The following is a 17,435-nucleotide window of genomic DNA, read 5'->3' on the forward strand; positions in this document are numbered from 1 at the left end:
TGACTATTTATAATGGTGTTGATGATCGCTGATTTATGATCGTGATGATGATTGACGATTGATCGTGACGATACAAAAAAACAGGCAACAATGAGCAACAACATTAACAATATAAAAAATATACTGTCATGATGATGATATCATGATGATATCATCATCATCATGTTTGTGTAAGGCCACGTGGTAGTCTTTCAATGCCAAAATACTTGCCATTCAACCTCCACCACCCGACAAGACTGTCACGTGTGTGTGTTGTCCCGTGTCGGGAGTCGAACCGGTCACCTGGGATGGGCGTGGGGATGCTCGTCTGCATGGGGTACGCGGGCTGTGCAAACGGCTTCACACTACGGGAGGGGGGGTAGAGGAGGGGGGGGATTGAGAGAGGGAGTTGGGGGGGGGGGGGTTGGGGGGGTTGGGGGGGAGTAAGGGTTAAAGGATTCCCCTTCACCCGGTTAATTTTTTACACACTTTTATTTAACTCACTCTGTTGTTGTTGTCGTATCCTCAAATATTGTAACTCAATTTTAACCCACTTCCCAATGTGGTATCGACTACAAACTTGGTATACTTATGTCATACTAGTGACAATACTAGATTCTATCATTAAAAAAAATGTACATCTTTTTTAACATTCTTTTTATGTGTTAATGTTTCGGCTTGGGTCTAATTGTCCATGCTCAACTAACGTTGGCTGTAAATAGGCACGGCCCCTTACGTTATGGCAAGCTTTGGGGCCACCTCCTGGAGTCGTGGAGTTTTGTCAATCCGAGTACGGTACATTTCATGAAAGCGTGTTTTAAAGAAGTTAAAAAATAACTTATTCTGGTGGATATCTGTCCGAGTCTTCTAGGTCTCTACGCAAGTCTACGTGACTTTACGTGAGTATATGACTCTACTAGAGACGATGTCTCGATGTCAGTTTATGGGTCTCTATGTGTTTATATGCAACTCTGTGGGTCTATGTACAACTCTATGTGTCTCTATGTGGATGTATGAGTCTCTACGCGAGTCACTGGTGACCGGGCTGAGCCCCATCAACTTCACTCCACTTGAGAACCCGGTTTAATGACAGAGGGGGGCAGATGGCTGGGTGGGTAGGTGGCGGGGCGGGTAGGTGGCTGGGTGGGTGGGTGGCTGGGTGGGTAGGTGGCTGGGCGGGTAGGTGGCTGGGCGGGTAGGTGGCTGGGCGTGTGGGTGGGTGGCTGGGTGGGTGGGTGGGTGGCTGGGTGGGTGGGTGACTGGGTGGGTGGGTAGCTGGGTAGGTAGGTGGCTGGGTGGGTAGTTGGCTGGGTGGGTGGATGGGTGGCTGGGTGGGTGGGTGGCTGGGTGGATAGGTGGCTGGGTGGGTAGGTGGCTGGGTGGATGGGTGGCTTGGTGGGTGGGTGGCTGGGTGGGTGGGTGGCTGGGTGGGTGGGTGGGTGAGTGAGTGGGTAGCTGGGTAGGTGGGTGGATAGGTGGGTCGGTGATGGCTCCACGAGGGGGAGACTCACTCCTGAGCGGACGAGCCTGGCTGCCCGGGCAGACTCCAGAACTGCAACACGAGGAGAGAGGATACAGGGAGGAGGAGGGGGAGGATGAGGACACGGTAAGAGATAAGTGTGAATTACATTTGAGAGATGGTGGGGGTGGGGCGAAACGCCAACTCCAAATACACAGGCATCAGAGTCGGCGAGGTAGTTGACATCTCGCCACCGCGTTGCCCCCCCGCCCCGCCGCGTGTGTGTTGCGATTAGCGCGCTGCTGCTGCTGCAGGCCACTGACCCCCTGGGCGGGCGGGTAGGGTGGCCGCGGCAGCGCGGGCCCCATGCCCATGGCCTTGCTGTGAATGGCCGTGGCCGAGACGATCTGCGCGCTCGACATAGCCGCCATGCTCTGCAGCGCCTTGTCCTTGGCGTTCTGATCCTTGACGTGAGACGAAGGGGGGGGGGGGGGGGGAGAACGACGACGACGAGGAGGATGAAGATGATGAGGAGGCCACAGACAATATCGAGAGTCAACCACTGGAATAAACAAGGGGACGCGCATTCATTCAAGCGTGCAGGGGCCCTCTGTCAATCGTGGCGGGAATGTGGTTAGCACGTGATTAACACGTGATCTATCACGTGATTAACACGTGCTCACCACGTGCTCACACAAAGACAAAGACACCCCGCCCCTCCCCCGTGTAGGCCAGACACAAAGTGGTTGAGGGGGGCAGCTACCACGCCCGTCCGCCTTTAACTCCCAAGCTTCGATGTTTGCACACCGCGCACTCGGTACGCATTTTACGGCTGAGTAGACCTATCGCAGGCCCGGACTGGTTCGGATAATCGTCACGTGTTTGGCTGTGAGCGGGAAATCGAACTCGGCTGGACGAGTTCGTAGGGCAGTGAGTGCGCTAACCACTGTGCCACCGCTCAATTACGTACACACGAATATACACACGCGAACACGGGTAAACATACACAAACGCACGTAAGTATATTCATCTGCACACGTACACTCACAGTTCCACAGGTAGGCTCACAGATGTAAACGCCACACACACACCGACAGTATTTACCACATCGCACGCTCAGAGATTCAAACACTCAACAGATCCACATTGCACAAAGACCCCCCCCCCCCCCGTATACAATTGTACAGAGTCTTGGGGCAAGTGCTGTTAGCGAGCACCTACGAAGGCCGTCATGGCACACAAGGGGCGGTGGGTGGCCAGCACCACGCCCGGCTGCCTTTGTCTCCCCATGTTTCCGCACAACACCGGGTACTCAATTGAGGCTGAGCCGACCTCGGGGAGGTCCTGGACCGGTTAAGATATCCGCCACCGATGTTGGCCTTGAGCGGGAATCGAACTGGGGCCACCGGGGTTCACACACACACATACATGCAAAGACAAAGACCCCCATGTATAGCCTCGTACGGGCCGTTGTGGCAAGTGCTGTTAGCAATGCATACACACGCACACGCAGTGTAGCGATTCCACCACAGTGAACTCAAAACGTTAAATTCAAAGCTCTCAAAACCTGCCCGGGTCGTCCGCGTCTTTGCATGCAGAGCTGGGGGGCTGATGGGGGAGGGGGGGGCTAATGGGGGGCAGTTGGAGGCTGTGTTAGTGCTTGGCTGAGCGTAATCGTGCACACACACTGAGCATAGCACACACACACACACACACGTGTATACATACACACACTCACTCACAAAGACAAAGACAACCCAAATAGCCTTTAACAGACTGTCGGGGCAAGTGCTGTTAGCGAGCACCTGTGCAGGCCGGCACGGCGCACGAGGGGGTGGGTGGCCGGCACCACGCCCGGGGCAGCCTTTGCCACACCCAACGCTGATGTGATTTACACACCGCACCGGGTACTCAAGTTTAAGGCCGAGTTGACCTAGGGGCCAGCCCCAGGAGCGGTTCACAAATCTGTCACCGATGTTGGCCGTGTTTGGGATGTGAACTCTGGAGTCACCGGGTTGGAATCGCATTGCGCTAACCACTAGGCCACCGCCCCCCCGCCCCCCGTCTCCACACACACACACACGCGCACACACACACACACGCGCACGCACACGCGCATGCGCACGCACACGCGCACGCACACGCGCACGCACACGCACACGCAAAGCACGCATGCTTCATAAGCATTATTTGCTCTTGCGCTGTTATTGAGGCTTCGGGGAGGGGCTGGGGGGAGGGGGCTGGGGGGGAGAGGGTCGATGCCCCCCAACCCCTGCGCATGCCTACGCTCCCCCGCCCCCCCTCTATCCACTAGGCATGGGAACGCGCACGCAGAAGCTGTCTCCATCAGTTATTTCAATTGGGGGGGGGCTCCAATTGTTATCATCTCTATAGATATATTGGGGGGGGGGCAATCCCCCCTTTCCCCCCCGAGTGTGATTTTTTTTCGAATTCGGTAATAAAAAAACAACCTCAATATTTAAAGAGCCGCAATGCACCGTGAATACGAGGCGGTGGTGGTGCTTAGTGAATAACTGTCCGCAAGCGGTCCCTGATGAGCCGCATGCAGCTCCAGAGCTGCAGGTTGCCGACCCCTGCCCATGGTGAATCAAACTTCCATGGTGAACTGGACTCTCATGGAACTGGACTTCCATGGTAAACTTGACTTCCATGGTGAGCTGGATTTCCATGGTAAAGTGGACTTCCATGGTGAACTGGATTTCCATGGTAAAGTGGACTTCCATGGTAAACTCAACTTCCATGGTGAACTAGACTCCCATGCTAAAGTGGACTTCCATGGTAAACTGGGCTTCCATGGTAGAGTGGACATCCATGGTAAAGTGGACTTCCATGGTAAACTGGACTTCCATGGTGAACCGGACTCCCATGGTCAGGGATCGGCAACCGAAATAACGAAGAGCAGCAATTTTTGTTTGCGTATTCCAAAGATGGAGCCACTGCAGCTCCTGAATGAGCCACCCCGCACGCCGCTCCGGACAGCGCCGGCTGACTGAGCCCTGCGCTCGTGCGACCGCCTTGGGCTGCTGCTGCTGCTGAACCCGAGAGAAGCCAAGGGAGGGCGGGGGGAGTTGGGGAGGGGGCGCTTTGGGAGTGGGGGGTGCTAAGCCAGAGGGGGGGGGGGTGTGCCTATACTTACCATGTTCATTGCCTGCATAGAACGGGATTGTAAACAGAGAGAAGGGATAGATGCGCGAGTTACAATCACGTGCGAGCGATGATCGCAATCATGATATCGGCAGCAACAGGCAGTCAACCACCACCACCACCCACAACAATCATAAACACCACCGCAAACACAGCAGCAGCAGCACCAACAATCATCAGCAACCGCGACAATAACCATCAACACCACCACCAAAACAACAACAAAAACAACAACGCTGACGTTCAATTAAAATATCTAAAAGTGCCGGCAACGTAACACACGACACACACATACGACAGAAGTAAAGATCCCCCGTATAGCCTGGAACAGACTATTGGGGCAAGTGCTGTTATCGAGTCGCAGCACCTATGAAGGCCGCCACGGCACACGAGGGAGGGGGTGGGTGGCCAGCACCACGCACGCCCGGCCGCCTTTACACACACAAGTACACACACAAGTACACACACACACACACAAGTACACACACAGACACAAGTACACACAAGTACACACACAAGTACACGCACACACACAAGTACACACACACACAAGTACACACACACGTACACACACAGACACAAGTACACACAGACACAAGTACACACACACACAAGTACACACACACACAAGTACACACACACACAAGTACACACACACACAAGTGCACACACACACACACAAGTACACACACAAGTGCACACACACACACACAAGTACACACACAAGTGCACACACAAGTACACACAAGTACACACACACACACAAGTACACACACAAGTGCACACACAAGTACACACAAGTACACACACAGACACAAGTACACACACACGCACACACAAGTACACACACACACAAGTACGCACACACAAGTACACGCACACACAAGTACACACACACACAAGTACACACACACACAGGTACACACACACACAAGTACACACGCACAGGTACACACACACGCACAGGTACACACACACGCACACACGCGCACACGTGCTCGAGACTAAATTGGCGCGGATTGCGATGGGGGCGAGAGACCCCGCGGCGCGCACCAGCGGGCCTCGAGCTCGCCATAGTAACGGCCCAATTCCGGGAAGATCATCGCCATCATTATTATCATCATTATCATAGCAATCATTATCATCATCATAGCCATCATTATAATCTATGTCCTTCTCACGCCCCGCGTGTCCATGCCCCTCTCATCTCACCCCGTGTGTCAATGCCCTTCTCATCTCACGCCCCGCGTGTCCATGCCCCTCTCATCTCACCCCCCGCGTGTCAATGCCCCTCTCATCTCACCCTGTGTGTCAATGCCCCTCTCATCTCACCCCCCGCGTGTCAATGCCCCTCTCATCTCACACCCCGCGTGTGAATGCCCCTCTCATCTCACACCCCGCGTGTCAATGCCCTTCTCATCTCACACCCCGCGTGTGAATGCCCCTCTCATCTCACCCCCCGCGTGTCAATGCCCTTCTCATCTCACGCCCCGTGTGTCAATGCCCCTCTCATCTCACACCCCGCGTGTCAATGCCCCTCTCATCTCACACCCCGCGTGTCAATGCCCCTCTCATCTCACACCCCGCGTGTCAATGCCCCTCTCATCTCACACCCCGCGTGTCAATGCCCCTCTCATCTCACGCCCCGTGTGTCAATGCCCCTCTCATCTCACCCTGTGTGTCAATGCCCCTCTCATCTCACCCCCCGCGTGTCAATGCCCCTCTCATCTCACGCCCCGTGTGTCAATGCCCCTCTCATCTCACGCCCCGTGTGTCAATGCCCCTCTCATCTCACGCCCCGTGTGTCAATGCCCTTCTCATCTCACACCCCGCGTGTCAATGCCCTTCTCATCTCACGCCCCGTGTGTCAATGCCCCTCTCATCTCACCCCCGTGTGTCAATGCCCTTCTCATCTCACCCCCCGCGTGTCAATGCCCTTCTCATCTCACGCCCCGCGTGTCAATGCCCCTCTCATCTCACACCCCGTGTGTCAATGCCCTTCTCATCTCACGCCCCGTGTGTCAATGCCCCTCTCGTCTCACGCCCCGCGTGTCCATGCCCTTCCCGTCTCACGCCCCCCGACTCTCCGTATCCAAAGCGGCCATGTGCGTCAGCAACACCCAATTAGAGGCTCCGCTAATTGGTGGGGGAGGTGGAGGGAATAGGAGAGATGGGGGGGGGGGGCATGACCATGACCCCCCCCGTCCCCCCCCACTTTCCCCCCGCTTTGTCCGCCCCGTTACCCCTGGCGATGGTGCAAGTTCCTCGTGAATGTTCCTCGTTACCACGCTCACAATGCGTTGCGCTGTGAGCGCACAAAAGGTAAATTGTGTAATCAGTTGATGTGTAAATTGCGCGCGGTCGTTCTACAGCCGGGTGTTAAGGGGGGGGGAGGGGTGGTTTGATAGGGGGTTATTTGACCATACTTCACCGCACAGGTGTATGCGGGCTGGGGCAGGCGTGGGAGCACAGGCGTACAAATGAAGAGCGGATGTTGTTGCTACACTGCCTGTCTGCCGCTACTGTTGACCTGCTCACAAAGTCATCGCGCAGCCGTCCACAGCGAGCAGTTTGACGCGTGATGCTTGCCCCAATTGAGGCGGTGTCCAGGCGAGATCGGGGGCGAGAGGGTGATTATTGTGTATCCACGAGACTCTCTCATCGGGAGGGTCCACGTGTTGTGGGATGTATGGCCGATTCCATCATTAAGTACTGAATTAGTCCCCACGCCAGCCCACACTGACCAGCGCGCTGAGGTGTGTTCGAACAGACACCAACCATGACCGACAGGGGCATGGATGAGAGTGACCTTCAATCCGTCAGTGGATTGATGAAGGGATGTGCATTGTTATTATAGTTATAATTGTTATTATAATTAATTATTTATAAACGCCAGTGTGGGACGAAACTGATATATTCCGGGAGGAAATCAGCACACGCGCGCGAGAGGATAGCGCACGGCATCAAGGTGATGGAGGCAAACCTACTTGCTGCACCTCAATCTACAAAGCACCATCCTCGTTCAACAGCCCCCCCCCCCTCGCAGCGGTAATGAGCGAGGGGCGTGTGGGGCTGGGGGAGGCAAGGGGTTGGGGGGGGACAGTCGCTAAACAAGCCGCGATTGAGTGGCGGGCGATTGAAAGGAAATTCAATTTTCGTTTTTTGCTTTGTCCGCCCTAATTGGACGCGATGTTTGAGTCACGAAAAATCCCGAGCTGGTTTCTCGGCAGCTTCCCAGGCCAACGGCCCCCCCATCACCCCCCCGCCCCACGTTGCCCCCCCACACACCCCTCCCCTCCCCTCCACCTACCCCCCCCCACCCCACGTAACACACACAACACAACACACGTCCCAAAAATGCATTGACAAACACCGAGAGCACGTGCACACAGGCCACGTGTACACACGTGGAGTGTGGCACCACGAGTAGGGACGCGTTGCGCACACACACACACATACACACCCCCACAATTACATAAGGACACAAAAGACACAGACCACCATTATAGCCTTTAATAGGCTATAGGGGCAAGTGCTGTTGGCGAGCTGCACCTATGAAGGCCGGTACGGCACACGAGGGGGTGCCACACACACACACACTACATCGCACACACAAACCCAAACACACACGCAGACATCATGGACACACGTCCGCGCCTCCGATTAGCACGAGTTGGCTACGTACGGTGCGAAAGAAGTTCCACATATGTACATCAACACAGACACGACCACATGTACATGAAGTCCTACCGCATGCACACACACACGGATATACACACAAGTACACAACCCCCCCCCACACACACACGGACACACGCACAAGTACACAACGCACACACACACACGGATATACACCTGTACACACGAACACACGAACACACACACACACACATGTACACACCGCACACACACGGACACATACAGGGATATGCACACACACAGGTACACACGCCACACATCACACACGCGGGGACAGACAGCGCACGTGGTTGTGGTTCAGGGATGGAGGAGACGGAAGGAGGAGGAGGAGGAGCGGCCCGGGGGCTGTGGAAAAACCGCGCGTCCGCCACTGCCGCCGCCGCCGCTGCTGCTGCTGCTGCCGCTGCGCCCTCGCGAAGCGCTCCGTGTGGCGGTCACCAATCATCGGGCGCGTGCGGCATGTAACGACTTCGAATTTTGAATTTGAACGGGCGGGGCGGGCTGGAGGGTGAAAGGGCCCGCGACGAGGGGGCCGTGCGCCCCGCGGTCAAACCGAAGTTCGCGAAGCCGCACGGTGTTGTTTAGGATGTTGGGCCCAAAATAACAAACAACGGCCCCTTCGCTTGAAGCTAGACGACGAGACACCCCCACACGCACTCTCCTGCCTCCCCCCTCTCATCTCCCTCTACTCCCCTCCACGCACTCTCCTACCTCTCCCCTCTAATCTCTACTCCCCTCCACGCACTCTCCTACCTCTCCTACCTCTCCCCTCTCATCTCTACTCCCCTCCACGCACTCCCCTACCTCTCCACTCTTATCTCTACTCCCCTCCACGTGCACTCGCTACCCCAGCAACCAAGGCTCTCTGTGGAAGACCCCTGTCAAACGTCGTCGTTCAGTGGCAGGTCGCTCATTCTCCTCTGCTGCCCCCACGGTTTGAAACTCCCTTCCCCCAGCGGTCCGCGCTGCGGACGCCGCAGTTTAAGTCAATGCTTGAAACCTTTCCTCTCCTCCGCCTTTGACTGTGACTGCCTCTCTCTCCCCCTCCGAGATTAATATCCCAACTCTCAACGTGCAGCAGCGTCACGAGCTGCGGGTGGCGATTCAAGCATGGCTATCGTACGAATCCAGATTTAGTATCGTCAATAAAATGCCATCGCAACTCAACTGAAAGTCACTTTTTACACGTCAGCAGGGCCTCTGACAACTCACTTGGGACAAGCCTAGGCAGGCACACAGCCGGTGTGTGTGTGCGTGTGTGTAAATAAATGCCCGACAAATGTAGCCACCAATCCAAATCGGAATCGCATTAATTTTGACTGGAGGAATCCGATGAGCTGTGAAGCTCTTCGTCCACAGAGGTCCGATCACGTGACGAGATAGAGACGCGCGTGCGGACTCTGGTGGCGACCGGGCTGCCGGCGAGACGATCTGGCACGGAGCGCAAAAGTTGGCCAACATTCCTCACTCTGCGCGTTCTAGATTCCATCGATTTGACGGCGCATCGTGAAAGCCTCTCTCGATCGTCGCCGCGCTCGGGCGGCTGGAAGCCGGATTCGAGCTCGGGGTTCTCGCGGCGGTGCCGGCTGCCTGCCCGCCATGTCCCCGGCACAGCCGTCGCGAGGCCACGCGGCCGAGTCGGGCGGCAGCGGAGGCGGTGGCCCGCGCGGTTTTTGACACGGGAGGGGCATTGGCGGGAAGGGGGGGGGGGAGCAGGAGGGGGCGCAGGTGAAGGAAGCGGCCTGGGACGAAGCAAGCGTTGGGACAGAGCTAAGCGAGAGAGAGCCAAGCGAGAGAGCCCAAGTGGCGGTAGGCGGGGAAGAAAGGGGGAGCGTCAGCCCAAGAAGGAAGGGAGGGAGGGGGGAGAGAGCGGGGGGCCAGTGGGAGGGGGGGGGGGCACAGCCAAAAGCAAGCGGCGGCCGCACAAGCGCAGCTCGTACCTTGAGCTTGGCCTGAATCTCACGCGCTTTCCGCCGGGCAAGCACCTGAATGTGACTAGAGACCTGCGGGCGAGGAAGGAAGAAAAGAGGTAGAGGGGGGGGGGCACGGAGGAGAAGGTGGGGGGGGGGGGGTTCGGGGGGAGGCGGGGGTTCCAAGAAGGAGATGCGGCGACAGGGGACAGACGGAGAGGGCCAGAGGAAGAGGAGACCAACAACGAGACAGGAGGACAGAGGAAATAATTAAGATGGAAAGGAGAGAAATGCCTTAAGTATTCCCAAGTGCAGCAGCCACGAGCACCAGTCAAGTAGCCTGCAGCCTCAGCAGCAGTAGCAGCAGCGGGCAGCCTTCGCCATTCCAGAGGCCAGACACAGGACCTTAAGATGGAGAGGGGGGGGGGGGCGCGCGGCTGGCCGGGGTGGGGGAGCGGGGGGCTGAGAGGGAGTGTGGGATGAGGAGGAGCGGGGGGGGGGTCACGTACCTTGATGCTGGCTTGGATCTCGCGCACTTTCTTTCGCGCCAGCACCTGTATGTGGCTAGACACCTGGAGCGCCCGATGGCAATGCACACGCGTTACACACACACCGCCACCGCCGGCTCGGGTACACCATGGCGAATCGGGGTGACTGCCCCGGGCCCCGCGCTTTTTTGGGGGGGGGGGGGGGGGCGGCTCGCTTCAACGTAACGGTGTCAGGTGTCAAGATGTAATACTTCTAATTTATTTCCCGCACCCCCGCCCTATCGATGGCCCTGATTATTACGATAAGAGAATGTTTATGAACACTGGAGGAATCCGATGAGCTACGAAGCTCTTTTTCACAGATGCCCAGCAGTCCACTCTATGAACAGGATTCACAGCGCCGCGCGCTCACCACTGCACCCACCAGCACCGCTCTGCCCCCGGCCCCTCCACGGCGTGCAGTCCCAAGCGACGATTGAGGTCGCGTCCACTTAGAGGCGCTAACGGGACGGTCCGGAGACCCGGAGCCGCGTGAGTGCGTGTGGAATCGTGGCAAAGACAAAGATCCCCGTATAGCCTGTAACAGACTGTTGGGGCAAGTGCTGTTAGCTAGCAGCACCTATTAAGTCCGGCACGGCTCACGAGGGGGTGGGTGACCAGCACCACGTCCGGGCCACCTTTGTCTCCCCAGTGGCGATAATGATCTTTGTCTTGGAGTAGCGACGCAGTGGTGAGCGCACCGCGCTGGGAATCCAGTGGTCCGAGTTCCATTCCCGGCCGCGGCTAACATCGCTGGCGATTATTTTCACCCGATCCCACCTGGGCTCTCACTCCCCCGAGGTAGAATCATCTTTAAATGAATGCCGGGTGCGGTGTGTGAACGTTAGCACCGGGGAGACAAAGGCGGCCGGGCGTGGTTGCTGGCCACAACAGCAGACTGCTCCTGCCCCCCAGAGGAGCAATGTTGTCGTAATTCATTGGAAGGCCGTGATGGGTGACGTGCTGCTCACACGCTTCTGTGAAGACGGGGGGTGCGGGACCCCCACCTGTGGGCCAGGTGAGGAGCGGGGGAGGGGTGTTGGGGGAGGGGCGAGGTTTGGGGGGAGGGGAGGGGCGGGGTTTCACGGGGGGGGGTATTGGGGGAGGTGCGGGGTTTTTTGGGTGGGGGGGGGAGTCTGGGGATGGTAGGGGGGGGGGGTTGGAGACCTGGGAGGAGGGGCCGGATATCGGTAGGCGGGGCCTGAATGCTAAGGAAGGAGGAGTCAAATTATACGGGGAGGAGTCAAGGTGGCCGTGGAAAGGGTGGGGCGGTGGAAAGGGTGGGGCGGATACGGTGAGGGGGGGGGGGGGTTCCGGGGTGGGGGCTGAAGGGGGGGGGTTGAAGGGGCCAAGGGGAGGGGCAGGGCCCCCTGTCTCACCTGTTTGCGTGTCCGTGTCTTTCCCGTTCGAAGTTTGATGTACCTGGCTATGAGTTCATTCCGTCCTGAGTACACACAACACACACACAGCACACACACAACACAAACGCCACTCCATTAGCACAGGAGCGGTGCTGTTAGCGAGCACCTATTAAGGCCGCCGCAGCGCACGAGGAGTGAATGGGCCCAGCAAAGTGGCCTGATCAGATTTGTGTACACTTCATGCCGAGTTGTCCGCGGGGAGACCCAACCCAGACATATATAGAGTGCCGATTTACACTGAATGCATGGAATGTTATGGTTTAATTAAAATGGGACATGTAGAACCAAATAACCGAATCTGAACCTGGACTTGAAGGCAGTCCACAAATCAAAACCCCACGAATTTACAAACACATGAGCATGATTATCATCAGCAGCATGATTATCATCAGCAGCCAGATTGAAATTCAAAACTACAACCAATTATCATCATCAGCAGCAACAACAGCATGCCTTACCACTAAAATCATCACCATCAGCAACAAACATTCCTAACTGCAATCGTCATCATCATCATCAGCAACGACATTCATAACCATCACCACTATCATCATCATGTCAGCAGCAGCAAACACAAAGTCGAATTATTTGGTGATGCTGCTGCTGCTGCTCTATTGACAGTGATTGGTGCACCAACAAAACCAAAGCAACTCGACACAGTCGTCAATAACAACACCGTGGCCTTCACGCGAACAAAACATTTATTATAGGCGACGTTTCGGGTAGTGGCCCTTCCCCATAGCACGTGCAGTACGAGGAGGAGCCCATACACGTCCCCCGGTGTCATCCAACATCGCTCACTCGGCACAATCGCTCCAAGGTGCGCGTAACGTGCGCAGGCGTGGTGGGGTAAAGTGTGAGCGACTCCCACCGTCTTCCAAGACGATCTGACAGCTTGTAGGGCAGCATTCCCCACTCTGTGTTCTAGACTCGGCAGCCACGGTGGCCATGAGATGTTAACTACCTCGCCAAGTATACAGGAGGTCGTGGGTTCGAACCTGACCCTGATGCCTGCTGCATATTTGGAGTTTGCGTGTCTCTCTCCCCGTGGTCGCGTGGATTTTCCTCCGGGTCCTCTGGTTTTTTTCCCCTACACATTTAGAATGAACATCCAGGCGTTCATAGTATTTGACTACTTCTATATATGTCCACGTGACGATGATAAGCCACTTCGTTGAGCTAGCATTTGTGATAACCAGGTCGCTCCTGAAATAAAACAATTTAGTTTGTATGTATGGATGTTCAACTTCTTTCACACCGTACGTAGCCAACCGCACTAATCGGAGGAGCTCTCTCGCTCTCTCTTGTCCGTGTCTCGAGCTCCGCTTCGAGTGGACCGTGCTTCCGCCAGCAGCGGCTTGAGCACTGCACTTGCGGTAGCTGCGCCTTGACCACGACATGACCTTCACGTAAAATCGCAACCATTTCTGCCGCTGCGGATGATGATGACGATGAAGGATGCCTAGCAGACGTTAACAATGGCTCCCTGAATCCCCTAATATGCGGGCACAAGGTTCGCCGCCACCGTCGCGCTAAATAATCTGTTAATTATCAAATCGCGAATGCCTTCAAGGTCTTCACGTCCTTTAGCAGCGCAGGCAGACGGGGACACCGCCAGGGTCGCTCCGCGTGTCAGTGTTCAACACACACACACGCACACACACAAATACACAATCACACACACAAATACACGCGCACACAAACAAACACACAAACGCACACACAAACAAACACACGCACGCAAACAAACACACACAAACACACACACAACCAAACACGCACACACACAAACACACACAACCAAACACGCACACACACAAACACACACAACCAAACACGCACACACACAAACACACACAACCAAACACGCACACACACAAACACACACACACAGAAACACACAAATACCAACACCCGCCATTCACCACTAAGTGACGGTGATGTCACCACGGGGCCTGTGCCAGGCCAGGTGCACTTTGAGGCCACGTAAAGTGTCGAAGTCTCGCTGACAGGAGGTCTCGGGACAGGCCCAGGTGCCATGGGTTGGCTGAATGAGATGACCAGTAGATACACCACCAGCTGTACCCTCTATTGTGCCAACTTGTTTCATTGTATCCGCCTGGCGCTCCGCTCGTTGTTATGAGCGTTGCTCCTCTGCCCTCCGTTGTTGCTGTAGGTCTTGTTTGGAATTCCCTACACCTCTGCTATAGCAGAAAGACGGATAATATGGCATCCTTGCAGGACCACCCTGGTCTGAAATTGGGGCTCTGCAAACCTCTCCTCAGCGTGCCTGGCAAGGCGATGTTGAATAATCCTTGTCAGGACCTTTCCCAGCAAACATTGAAAGGCAAAGACCCCCCCCCCCCCCCCCCGTAGAGCCTTAACAGACTGTAGGGGCAAGTGCTGTTAGCGCGCACCTATAAAGGCCGGAACGGCACACGAGGGGGTGGGTGGCCAGCACCACGCCAAGCAGCCTTTGCTGCCTCGTGGCGATGTTTTTACACTCCGCACCAGGTACTCATTTGAGGCTGAGTCGAACTAAATAAGGACCACTCCCCACAGATCATTGTCACTGTTATCGCCGTGAGCGAGAATCGAACTCGGGCCGCCAGGTTCGTAGCACAGCGTGCTAACCGCTACACTACCGCTCCCCACAACCGCTACACTACCGCTCCCCACAACCGCTACACTACCGCTCCCCACAACCGCTACACTACCGCTCCCCACAACCGCTACACTACCGCTCCCCACAACCGCTACACTACCGCTCCCCACAACCGCTACACTACCGCTCCCCACAACCGCTACACTACCGCTCCCCACAACCGCTACACTACCGCTCCCCACAACCGCTACACTTACCGCTCCCCACAACCGCTACACTTACCGCTCCCCACAACACACAAAGACACACACACACACAAAGACACACACACAGAACACTCCACCGTCACTCTTAATATCCTTTTGTTGTTGTTGCCTTTAAATAAGTAAAGTCTTAATTAATCGAGACGAACAGACAAAGATCCCCCCCCCCCCCCCCCGTATAACCTCGGCAGACATTTGGGGCAAGCGCCGCCTTTGTCTCCCTCGTGGCCATCTTTACTACACTACACCGCTACACCAGATACTTATTTGAGGCTGAGTCGACCTAGGGGAGGCCCAGGACCGGCTCAGATAATCGTCACCGGTGTTGGTGGCCGTGGGCGGGAATCGAGCCCGGGTGGCGCCGGGTTCGTAGCACAGCGTGCGAACCGAGAATCCTCACTCCAAGCCAGCAGCGTTCCGGAAAAAACTTAGCGAGAAATTAATCCCAGGTCATTATGGTTGGCAAATGATGACGTTGAAGATGATGATGTTGATCTTAAATGAAGGCCTCGCCAACCCATCATGACGGTCTTGCAATTAAAGTAACCATCTCAGTGATGACGACGACGATAACAATGACGACGATGTTGTTGTTTGCTGTTGTTGAGTGAAAAAATGCTGGACTTTATTTTGTTAAACCAGATGGGAACCCAACAGACTCGAACCGCCTCATTTGCGAGACTGACCCAAGACGCGACAAAACTCGGCCACGCCACTGCTACTAAGTAGCCCCATCGCCTGAAACGTCGCCTAGTATACATTTCCTTTCATGGCCACAGTGTTAATGACGCACGCGTTGAGTGACGCTTGTTAATTGTGCACCGCTGACTTAGTCTTGTTTGCGTGAGCGGGGGGCTGACGCTGCGTAGGGGGAGGAGGAGAGGGGGCGGTTTGGGGGGCATCTCTCCGGTTCTAAACATTTTCGTGGCGAGGGGGATGAGGAGGAGGTGAGGTGGGGGCAGGGGCGTAGGGGGGTGCCGGGAAATCTGTCTGGGGTCAAGTGCACGCTCCAGCTGACACTACCACCCCCCCCCTCTCTCACCCTCACCACCTCCCCTCCTCACTCTGCTCGACTCCAGGCCGGGCGTGCCTCTCCCGAGAGAAGCATTCCTGCACAATGACTCACGCACGCCACGAGACTGCAACAACGCCGACCACCACTACCACCACCAGCAGCAGCAGCAGCACCACGAGCCAGGCTCAGCCGCCATACCGCGCATTCCTCAGCTGCTGGAGCTCTGGAGACCTCGGCCCCCCCCCGCCGCCCCCATCACCCCCCGCCCCCATCACCCCCAGCCCCCATCACCCCCCCCCCTCTCCCACACTCTCTCACTCTTCCTCCAGCTCTCATTCCCTCCCTTTCTCTCAACATCTCCCGTCGCTTCCATCGTGGCTCTCCACGTCAACTAAGCTCTCTCTCTTCCGTTGTGATCGCCACGATCTGTTTCGTCTCCCCGGAACGATTCCTCCTCTTTCTTCCCGCTCATCAGCTCTCCTTCACCCTCTCCCCTCCCTCTCCCCTCCCTCTCCCCTCACCTTTCCCCTAGCTCTCCAGGTCCCTTCTTATCCGTGCATCGCTCGACACCCCCCTCGCTCTCCCCTTTATCTCCACTCCATCTCTCAATTATCTTCACTTTTTCCCTTCTCTCCCTCCAACTCCCTCCTTCTTCCTCCTTCTCCTCCTCCGACTCTCCGCGCACTCTCCCTCCTTAACCGCTCTCTCTCTCCCCCCTCCCTCCGCTCTCCCCCCCGCCCTCGCACTCTCCACGCAGCTGGCAAATTCCTCATCCCCCCCCTGCCCGTACCGCCCCCCCCCCTCGCCCCCCTTCTGGCCAACTCACCCCCCCCCCGTCTTTACGAAATCCCCCTTCTCTCCTCCTTACGAGTTTACCCAACTAGCTCCTCCTCGTTATGCACGCGCCTGTGTGGATAGGCCAAGGTCATGATCCTACCGTGACCTTTAAACTATTACAAAAAAACCTACGAAACTAATTTTATTTTACCAGATAAGGCCAACTGAGCCGTGCAGATCTTTTTTTACGAAGCGGCACGGCTACCGCAGACGATCAACTAAACGAAGCGGCTTATCGTCACGTGGGAATTTATAGGAGCACCCAAATATTTCTAAGTGCGGTGGAGAAAACCAGAGGATGCGGATAAAAACCCACGCGACCCACGGGGAGAAAAGAGAGAGAGACACGCCAACTCCAAATACACAGCAGGCGTAAGAGTCGGGATCGAACCCACGACCTCCTGTGTACCAGGCGAGGGAGTCAACGCCTCTCCACCGCGGCGTCGCACTGCAGAGCTACGCGACTCATCTCGAGGTGCCCTGCGGCAGCCTGGCCGAGGGGAACCCCCCCCCCCCCCCGTGGCAGCTGCCCCTGTGCGGCACAACGTGAACTTC

The 17,435-nt window shown here is 56.3% G+C and overlaps 1 protein-coding gene across 7 annotated transcripts in view; it reads right to left on the reverse strand.

Annotated features, from left to right (window-relative positions):
• Positions 1 to 17,435, reverse strand: part of LOC133350184 (transcriptional enhancer factor TEF-1-like) — an 84,779-nt gene that overhangs the window by 11,594 nt on the left and 55,750 nt on the right. For 2 of the 7 annotated variants that reach the window (XM_061564268.1, XM_061564269.1), the window contains exons 3-9: positions 12,119 to 12,183; positions 10,722 to 10,784; positions 10,243 to 10,305; positions 4,596 to 4,607; positions 1,762 to 1,902; positions 1,491 to 1,531; positions 211 to 344 (exon numbers count right to left, since the gene is read on the reverse strand). In XM_061564268.1, the coding sequence (XP_061420252.1) occupies positions 211 to 344; positions 1,491 to 1,531; positions 1,762 to 1,902; positions 4,596 to 4,607; positions 10,243 to 10,305; positions 10,722 to 10,784; positions 12,119 to 12,183 (519 nt within the window). The remainder of the gene's footprint in view (positions 1 to 210; positions 345 to 1,490; positions 1,532 to 1,761; positions 1,903 to 4,595; positions 4,608 to 10,242; positions 10,306 to 10,721; positions 10,785 to 12,118; positions 12,184 to 17,435) is intronic. The other 5 variants (XM_061564272.1, XM_061564274.1, XM_061564271.1 and 2 more) reach the window with 5 other exon arrangements.

Source organism: Lethenteron reissneri, chromosome 33, assembly GCF_015708825.2.
Source record: "Lethenteron reissneri isolate LAM-NWPU_2019-01 chromosome 33, ASM1570882v1, whole genome shotgun sequence".
NCBI lineage: Eukaryota > Metazoa > Chordata > Hyperoartia > Petromyzontiformes > Petromyzontidae > Lethenteron > Lethenteron reissneri.